This window comes from Protobothrops mucrosquamatus, unplaced genomic scaffold, assembly GCF_001527695.2.
Source record: "Protobothrops mucrosquamatus isolate PMUCROS unplaced genomic scaffold, P.Mucros_1.0 scaffold638, whole genome shotgun sequence".
NCBI lineage: Eukaryota > Metazoa > Chordata > Lepidosauria > Squamata > Viperidae > Protobothrops > Protobothrops mucrosquamatus.
In genome coordinates this window covers 931,254-941,686 of record NW_015386930.1, presented here as the reverse complement: position 1 = coordinate 941,686, position 10,433 = coordinate 931,254, and the positions used below count along the sequence as shown (strand labels likewise).

General features: G+C 33.7%; 1 protein-coding gene across 1 annotated transcript in view; it reads left to right on the top strand.

Moving 5' to 3' along the window:
- NFASC (neurofascin) overlaps positions 1 to 10,433 on the top strand; it is a 93,186-nt gene that overhangs the window by 68,845 nt on the left and 13,908 nt on the right. Inside the window, exons 26-27 of the mRNA XM_029284475.1 lie at positions 1,710 to 1,886; positions 2,976 to 3,131. Coding sequence (XP_029140308.1) covers positions 1,710 to 1,886; positions 2,976 to 3,131 — 333 coding nt within the window. The remainder of the gene's footprint in view (positions 1 to 1,709; positions 1,887 to 2,975; positions 3,132 to 10,433) is intronic.

The following is a 10,433-nucleotide window of genomic DNA, read 5'->3' as shown; positions in this document are numbered from 1 at the left end:
AAAAAAAAAAAAAAAAAAGGCTCAGGACTTTTTACAGATTTTTTCCTGACACTCCCTTGGTTTGAAAATAAAGATTAAAATATTTTAAATGAAAAAATTCTGCAACCTCTAGGTTTAATCACAAGATATTCCCATTTTATGCAAGAATAATCTTGTAGATAGATTTTTCCCATTCAGACATGTTCCTAAGGAGAGAAAATATTATTCAGTGCAGAATTAATTTCAAAGCAAAGAACTATTTAATTGAATTGCTCTAAACAAAGAATGCTTCCTGTGTACAAATTCCTGACATGGACAGTTAATCATATCCAAACAATCTTTGCTAAAAAAAATAATACCTGGGATTCTTGATTAAAATATTCTCTCTCTCAGTCCTATGTTATTCTTTGACTCAGAGTTGGCCATGGCATGACCAGCAGTGATTTTACAATCCTGATGAAAGTTAAAGCAAACCTCAATTATCCTGATTAAATGCTGTTTGTAATTATTGGAGTCTCATCAGAAAAAAATGGAAATATTCATGTGTCTTCTAAGCCATGTTTACTCAACATAATGCCTGGCTTTCATCAATGTAAAGATTTCTTAGCTGATATCAAAACTGTATATTATATGAATGACCATGTGGTGGTAATGACTAGAACAAGGTAGCATTATGTAGACATTTCAAAATGGAACTTTTATTGGGAACAGAAATATATTATTGAGAAGATTGAAAAATATAGTTGACAGGAAAATGCTTTCACATAGCGGCTGTATTTACTGTTTAAATATGCTGCTATTAAAAAGAGGTATTTTAATCATTCACTTTATACAAAAAGCTTATAATCATATGCAGAAGTAATTCTCACTGAATTCATTTTTATATTAACATCATCCAGGTAAATACTGATAGAAAAGCAGCCTAAACTAAAGCAACATCTTGTATTTCTGAGCTAAAATTGCCAAGCCAGCTAAACTAGTATTAACATAAAATCAACAAAGGACAAAGGATTATCAATGCGTTCTGTGCAGAATACTAACAGAAAAGTTTTCTCTCTGGATTTGATAGACATTAAATCAGAGAGCTGGTATATTTTAAAGTGCACTGAACTTTTCTTTGGTTTGATGTGGTGTTGAAGCAGAATATATTTGTGTTTCGTAAATCTACTTAAACACACAATCAGGAACTGCTACCGCCAAACCATTAAAGTGTTCAGCATCAGCAGTCCATTTGTCTGAAAAGAATTCTAGCATGCAGAGTACAAGTTAGCTTTCATTAGAAGTTAGTGCTTCACTGTCAAAAGTTTCATCTAGGTTTCCAAGTGCAAACAATGCTTTTAAAATAATAAAACTGCACTAAGAGTCTCAGTCTCTTGTGATGAGTCTTAAATTGCTAAATTGTTTGAGATCCTTCCTAAGTAGTTAAGTAAATTAAGGCTCATTCGCATAGTAGTTTTTCACATAGTTCTGTTCTGTGCTTTTCGAAAAAGGGGGAGTCTCTCTCTCTCCCTCTCTCTCTCTCTCTCTCTCTCTCCCTCCCTCCCTCCCTCTCTCCCTTCCTCCTTCCCTGCCAAAAAAACCAACCCTAGGACTTCTGTTTCTGAAAAAGAATGCCTCCGTAAATACCCTCCGCTTGGGAACTAAGCACATCTGTCCTACTTTGCTTAGGTTGGAACGCATTGTTTCTACATTATCTGGTTTACTAACTTCTGTTCTAACCTGTTCACCAGCTGGTGTTGGAAAGCTGCCGCCTATCTGGAATGTAAAAATTTCATCTAACAATAACTGGGCAAACATCACCTGGAACCATACATTTGATGCTGACACTGAATTTGTGGTTGAGTATAGCAACAGTAAGCATTGGGCTCATGGGAATGTTGTAGAGTACTTAATGCCCTGTAGGTCTTGTTTTCTCTTAGAGTTTTATTTCAATTAATTTTTATGATTCTATATTTTTGGTGACTTTAGGCTGATGGGCCAAACCACATTGTGGTGGTGGTTCCCAAAATTTTTTGTTATCCATAGAATTTATTGAATATGTAGCCCTAATAACTGCAGCTAACATGACTGACTATAAAATATTTGATAAAGTGCTGAAGAGATTTGTGCAATGTCTGCTGCACAGTTTGAAATATCTCTGTGCATATCATTCAGATGATTACTACAAGGCCAAAGGAAAAGGCTATCTTCCTTCCTCTGGAATACTTTTTTAATTTGTATGCAGTTATACATATATTTATGAGAAATTGCTGCTCAGCAACATTTTAAGAACTGCAATTAAAATGATGGTTTTCATTTATATATTTATAAATCTAGTCCAGTCTTTATAAGCCCAGGTTTTCCATGAATTTAAGCACTTACAGATCCATGGCTAACTATTTGGACGTGGATTTTATATTCTGATTTGTCTGTATGGTTTTAATATGAATATATACATTATATTTCCCCTTAACCTTTCCAAACTGTAGATGAATTCAAAAACAACACATCAAGCCATTATGAAAGTATTCTCAGAGGAAGGTTTGTGAATATTATTTAATACTTGGAAGTGACAAGAAACTATGGCAATTCCTTCCTATCCAAATTAGAAATGTCTCAGAATCTGTGTGAAAATAGGCTCCTTTTTCCAAGTAGAGGTTTTGTTTTTTGTTTTATTTTGGTTTGTATTTCTGGATTTAGCTGCAATCACAGAATCATTTGTGTAAGAATCTTCCATCTGATATTATCTAATTGATGCTGGAGCGTGCTGAGATTAGTGAAATGGTGTCTAGAAAATCAATTCTGCCAGTAGCGTAAGCTGATTTATAAAACTTTTGTAAACAAACCCTTGTCCTTTGAATTGGGTGGGGTCTCAAACTCTGGATGTTCATCTTGCTGAAATATTTTATCCAGCCACTGATTCTCATCAATATGATGGAGCATCAGGCTGATAGCCCAACTTGATCCTTGACCACACAATAATCTCTTCTTTTCTTTTTAGCTACCTTTGATATGAGATTTCTGTTTCCCAGGTAACAAAACAGTGAAATCTTCCCCTGCTAAAGGTTTTCTGGAGCTGAGTGATCTGATTCCTGGTGAGAAGTATATAGTGCGGGTTTTTCTCAAAGGCAATGAGTCTGTCTTCTCAAGTGAAATCTTTCACACAAGTCCAGGTGAGATGAAGCTCAGTCTCCATGTCCTGCATTTGAGGATGCATCCCATTCCGAGCTTTCTGCTTTTCTGTGCTGCTTCTTCAGATGGAAGGATAAAGGCATGCATGAAGAAACATATCCATTCTTTCATCGATATCAAGCACTCTGACCTTATTATACAATTATCAAAATATATGAATTTTAACCAGAATCTTGAGGTTATTCCCTGCTTGCTTTTAAACTATTTATAGTTGTTTTTTATGAAACAAATTCATTTTCCAAGAAATCTTATAACAAGGGCAGAGACCTGTAATACTTAGACTTAAAGAACAAATTCTGTTGCTAAGGAGCAAAGTTTCAGTTGCTTCTGGCCTATTTATGTTTATGCTTGAATAAGCGTGCACTGTTCATTGTCATCTTGCATGTCCTTATACAACTATTGGCAGTTATGTTCCAGAATATTTATTTTAAAAAAAGATTGTGCTGGCTAATACAAAATGATGGATTGGAGATCCACAGAAATATGTTGCATGTTCATACTTACAGATGGTCATAAATTATCATCTGAGAATGTAGCAATTTGCATTTGCAAAATATTGCCTTGTATCACCTGTTTGTGTCACTAAATTCTTTGTAGGATTGCTTTCACATTGTTCCCTTCTAAAATTGTCATGAGTTTCCTCATTGTTACAGAGTACTATAGCTATGTCATTACAACATATTTTGTGTTATTTCTTTATATTCTTCAGCTCTTGTCTGAATTGGACAAGGTGGGAAGGGATTAACAATGCAATGCTATCTATGAGATGACAGAATTGTTTTGTGGCTTCTCTGAGCTATTTTGCTATTAGTCAAAGATTCTAGTTTGCATTTCACTATACCAAAAATGCAGGAAAATTAATATTATAACTCTCTTTGGGAAATGGAAGCTGGCTGATTAAGAGGTAATCTACTACTTAAACTGTGCTTTCGAATAATACACCTACAATCAACACAACTACGTTTTTCTGTAGATAGTTCCTAGCACTATCTTTTTTTAAATAATAATTTTATTAAAGATTACAAATATATCAATGAAAACTAATATACAATTCAAAAAGAACAAAAGGTATAAAGTTCAGGGGGGAAATAAAAAAGGTAAACAACTTTCTCCTTGTCATACCAAGTATAAAAGCTTGTTTTGACAACTCATCTCCTTCTCTTGAAAAATGAGACATCCCTTCATCCTATACCTCATCTCCTTGTTTATAAACAACTCTTAAACCTTGTCATTCTATCATAATCAGCAAAAGTTGATTAAGGGATATCAGAAATAACAACAAAACTATTTTAAATTTAATCCCAGAACCCACTTTATAATCCTTTCTTTTTTTTCTACATTTCATCCTTTATATATTTTTAAAAAATCCCCCAAACTTCATAATTTAATCATTAATTAATTAATTAAAATTCATTAAAGGTTACCAAGAAAAAACACATACCTATTTAACTATTAGTCAAGTAGAATTAAAATATATAATAAACTCTTTTTCCCATATCTTTAAAACCTTGTCATTCAGTCCTGATCAGTAAAAATCCATTAATGGTTGTCACAGATAAGAAGACATATATTTTACCTTGATTAAATAAACCAATGTTGTATTCCTTATCCTTATTTTATATATTTATAAATATAAATATACATTCATATATATTATATATATTTATATATATACTCTATAATTTTAGTTTTTAATCCCCTCAAATAATGTCCTAGAACTTGATTTCTTGTTGTTGTTTTTCTTTGTTTCTTCTAAAAAAAAACTTGAGAAGTTTAACTGATATCTTTCTTAAAGCCTGATTTCTTTTCATTTTTGCTTTGCCTCTTGTCACAAAATCCTTCAAAGTTTTATTAGGGCTCTTTTGTACACCCAGTGTAGGAAAACTGTCTGTATTGCTCTTTTAGTTTATTATAAATATATCCCTTTTAAATACTGAAGCCAATTTTATTTATATATCCAGTATTTTCTCTCCTTTCATATCATTATTGTAACTTAGCATTTCCAAATCTACATTTAAATCAGTTTTAGACCTATGTAATAGAACTCCTATTATATCACAACATCATTTACAATCCTTTTATCAAAGATATCAGATATTTTTTAAATAATTTCTGAGTCCATTGTTCCCAAATACCATTAAATGCATCTGGTGTTGAAATACATTGCTCCACTGTTGGCAAGCAATTTGTTTCTCCTTTAAATGCAATCTTTTGTTCCTTCTGAATCCCTCTAGTATCCAAGCATTCAAGCCTTATCTTGTTATGCTTCTATTTTTAGAGTTAAAAACATCAGTTTTCCACAGAAAGGATTCATAGAATAAATTTTAAACTCTTATTTCACATCTATCTGGACCCTTAATTCATTTAAAGCTTCCCAAAATTAACCCTCTAATCTTTTGCTGTTTAGTCCAAAAATATTTTTTTCTGAATCTTTAACTTGGTATTTATAAATCTTTTCAGTGCAGATTGAGGGAGACTCACCCAGTGAGTAGCATAATTTCAGCGGTTCTCAATATATAAAATAATATATAAAAATAAAAAAGTAATTCCTAAAAGGATTAAGAGATGAAGATTAGTCAAACGTAAAGTCCTTAGAGGCTACATTATGCCTGTGAGCCTGGTGAAATCCTTTGACTTTCACTTGCATGACACCTAAGCAACCCCAGAAACATTGGTTCCTGCCATCTACTTATGAGTTGCACCTATTCAGAATACATATGGGCAATCTTATAATCTCTCCTTCTCCAGAGACATCTCAGTAACTTGGATGCAGCATCCAGATGCTAATTCAGCCATAATGTTATTTCCTTTGTTCAAGGATATTCATTCCACATTTCTTCTCTGGAAGTAGCACTATCAATCAAAAGTTATGCTTCAGTTTTCCAATCTTTCTTTTCTTTACAGATTTGGTCTGTTTAGAAAAAAAATACAAGAAGCAGTTGAAATATAGAAGGATTAGAAATTATAGAATCACAGAGTTGGAAGGATCCATTTTGGTTGTTGAATCCAACCTCGTACTCATTATAGGGTTTAAAACAAGCTAAACAAGACTTCTACTTGAATAGCTCCAATACAGTGTGAATACCTCTTTTTGTACTTTTATTAATTTCTTAGTAGAATTTTGAACTGTAGGTCTCTTCATGGTATAGAAATATGGCAAGAATGATCTTTCAATGGTAAGAGCTAAAACTCCAAGACTTGCTCAAAATATTTTGCTGGTATATGAACAGAATCAGACATAGAAGTCCTATATTGAGTAGATAATTTGTGCCCTTAACATTTGGCGTAATCACCTGATACTTCTTTGAAAGGTGACTCCACAATTCCTAAGGATTATAGCTTACACAATTGTTAGCATAAATATGAAAAACCAAAGTACTAGGTTCTGCAGTGTTGCTTGCAAGATTTTGGAAAGACAAACCTACCTCTCACTTGCAGATAAATCTCTGCCTACCTGCCTTTCCTTTTTAAGGGGAAAGGGAAAATATTCATGTCAGAAAAAGGTAGTTTAAACCTTGGAATCTAGCCCATTCTTTTTTTATAGTACCACTTGGATATTATCTGCGTAAAAAAACAGAGCTTGCCAGAACAAAATAAAAGACTTGGAATTCTTCATTATGCAGTGATGGATGTCCAGGATTTAATCCTCTGATGTTTCGCAAATAACTTCTGAATCACTTGATTTTAGTGCCCCCCTGCCTTTTTCTCCTCTTTCAGGTAAAATGCATCTGATATGAGAACAGCCCATCCCTGTCATACATCCTTCACACCTGTGACAAGAAAGCACTGCTCATTTTTCTTTTTAAAATTTCATCCATAATCTACACTCTTTTTTCTGCTAGCAGTACCAATGCATTGGAATCAGAATAAATGAGAGTAGAACAATTCAGTGTTACAGAAATATAGGTCGATATGGAAATAACACAGCCTTCCCTGATTTATAAATGTAATGATAAAGATATAAAAAGACATAGGGCTTTGACAATGTCTTAATAACCTATATTATATACGGTGCAAAGTATGATTGATTGTGTTGCTGTGTTGGCATCATATTTTTATTCTTTTAAAGTCTATGCTGCAATAGGAAGAATATATTTCAATTTATACTTCTTCAGAACTAGCATGATACTATTTTCAGAAGTATATCATAGATTGCTGTTTTATACAATACATTGATCTATTGCTAACTAACCTCAGATTATTATTTGTTATACATTTAACTTTGGATTCAGGCTTTCAAAACTGCAGTAGGGATTAGAATTGTAAACTCCAATGGGCCAAAGTGACTTGAATATCTCATGCTAAAGTTGTTTAAACATATGATTTTCCAATGGGCAATTTCCTGTCAGTATATTTGGAGCCTAGGATATTGCTTTGATCATCTTTTTGAAAAGAAAGAAATGAAAATGTTTTGTTTGCTCAGATGAAGGCAAAATGAGCTTGGAATTTTTCTGCCAGGCTTAATTTTTCCTCTGATTATACCTCTAAACATCTATGCGTTAACTAAGATGTTCGTGCTGTTATTTCTTAACAAGCTTTGAAAATACATACAATTATAGCAATACACAGATATTGAGTCAACAGTATTAATATTGTGTACAGCATTAGGAGAAGTGGTTGAAGCATGGCACCATTTCCTGATAGTAGTATAGAATACCATTCATTCATTCATTCAATTTATATGCCATCTCACCTAAAAGTGACTCTAGACAGCTTACAATCATTAAAACTCCAATATAATATATTAAAACATCAAAACAATAAATAGTAACATTTTGATTCAATGATAGGGGAGGAAGGGGCAAAATGCCCATGGGGAAGAGATGGGGGTCTACCACCTCCAGAATAACATACCCCATTAGGGCCCCAGGGCAGACCTTCAGAACTTTTCAGAAGGCCAAAAGGGTGGGTATGCATCACAATGTTCCAGATGGGGGGAGTTGTGCCAGATAAGGCTCTTCTCCTGGACCCTGTCAACCAGAACTACTTGGCCAAAGAGGTCCACAGCATGTCCCTTCTGTTGGCATTGGTGAGCCAGGCCAATCCCACAGAGGTAACACAGTTCCTCAGATAACCTGACCCATGCCATGGCCTTCAATCAATTAGCTTTGAAGAGAAGTTAGGTAGAGCTTATTCTAAAGTTTACTCTGTAGCAGTGTTGTCAATCTTACTTCACTATACAGGACCACCAAGCAGTGCTTTTGTTACTTGTAGGATGTCTCTTACATTGGAACTACTTACGATCTCAGAGAAGAATTAATGGCTGCTCTGGCTTTAGGGCTGTTTAAATAGTATTCATTCATTTCAGATAGAAATAAATTACTATAGTTTGATTATAAAGTATTTGTTCTGTCTAACTGGTCCTATCTAACTGATCCTTTCTTCCCATTGCACCACAAAATCAGATCATGCTATACTGTGTGTGGCTTTGTTTTGATCTCTATCACAATATTACTCTAAAAATGAAGGGACTTTTTTTCTTAATCTCCACCCCAAAAACAGCTAAAGCAAGCTATTCTGAAGATAGGTTTGGTGGGAATCACAAGGCTGGTCAATCCATAAATCATAGTTAAATAGAACAGCTGCACTGTACAGTATGTTTGCTGTGTTTTAGTTTTAGCAGTGCCTGAGTGCAGGTTTTGTGAATATGCTGAGGGAAATATTTCATTGTTGTAATAGCACTTTTTTTTTTGCTTTATCTGGCACTTTAGCTTATCTGAACTGTTAACCTTGAGTCTCTTAAGATTAATTCTTTCACTTGAAAGCTTTTCTATACTTGCATCATTAACAAAACCACCTTTGATTCCCAAACCTTTAGAATGAGTCTGTATTCCCTTCCTCCCCGTTCTTTAGATTCAGTTAGCCTAATGCAAGCCTCAGATCCATTCAATTAATAACATACACCTTCCATTAGATGAATTGTATCAGTTCAAAGTTCCCTTTGTCCCATATTGTTAGAGCTTTTAACATGAAATGGTTCTGTATAGTATATTCACTGCCAGTAGAACCACTGAAAATATCAAAAATTAAAGGCCAGGAGGTGCCCCTGACATTTTGGGGGGTTGACTTGATTATACTTTTGAAAAAGCATCCTGTAGTAATGTAGATGCAGATTCTTTCCAGGCTCTTCCTGTTTCATTGATAACACATCATACGTTTCTTCTTTTATATCAAATGAGGCAATAATTTATCCTGCCTGCTCAGATGTTGTATTCACACAGCAGCTCTCCTATCACAACTGAGCAGTCTCTTAATCACAGTGCTCAGAAATGGAATTTAGGGCTTTTGAAAGCAAATCACATGGTATACAGACCTGTAGCCAAATTATGGAGTAGCAGGCGGGAGAAAGTATAGGGAGCAAACAAAATGTATATACCCCACAACTCCAAAATGATAATCCCATTTGAAGCATGAAATAGTAAGGATGGATCTTTTTAGAATGACTGAGATCATTAAGGCAGGCTAGAACCATGGACAGATCAAGAGTTTAGGACTAGATATTTATTCTCCCCTTTGTAAGGTCAATGTCTTGAACAGATAAAACTGGGACTAATGAGCCGAAACCAGAAAGAACCACTTTGATGATCAGTCAGGAGTACACATACCTAGTTGTTGTTTTTTTCAAGTAATGTTTATTTCATTATAAAATGAGAATAATGCATTATCACATACATATATTAACTGGGTACAGTAGTACTTTATGCTACTAGACATTGTTAACATTATTATGGCTTAGGTAAGTTAAATCTTTAAAAATAGGAAAAAAAATATCAATGTTAAATATTATTTCTAAAACATTAATAAATTTAAGGTTGCTTGAATTGTACAATTGAAGCTCAGCATGGCATTAATAGACAAATGCCAAATGCATTGTTATTTTATTATATAAAAAAGCTTTCCATTTTCTAATGTTTAATACTAAGGTCTTTGCTGTACTGTTATTTATTATTGTTTATAAATGTTTTAAAAAGGAAAAGGAAAAAAGAAGCCGCTTGGACAGTAGATAAGTGTTTGAGTTCTGATTCCCCCTTCTTTATACACCAATTGATCTGCAGTATTTATAAATATTTAGACCCTCTGAGAATCCATTGTGTTAGTGTTCATATTTGCTTTGCTGCTTTCTTCATTGTGTATATGGAAACCATTCTTGATTGAATTTGGTTAAACTTCTGTTGCAAATATATGCTGTTAGTTTTTCTTCAGCTCATATTCTTCAAGTTTAAGATCCCAATCAGATATCATTTAGTGTTGTGTCTTTCTTCCAATATTGGGGAAAGTTTATT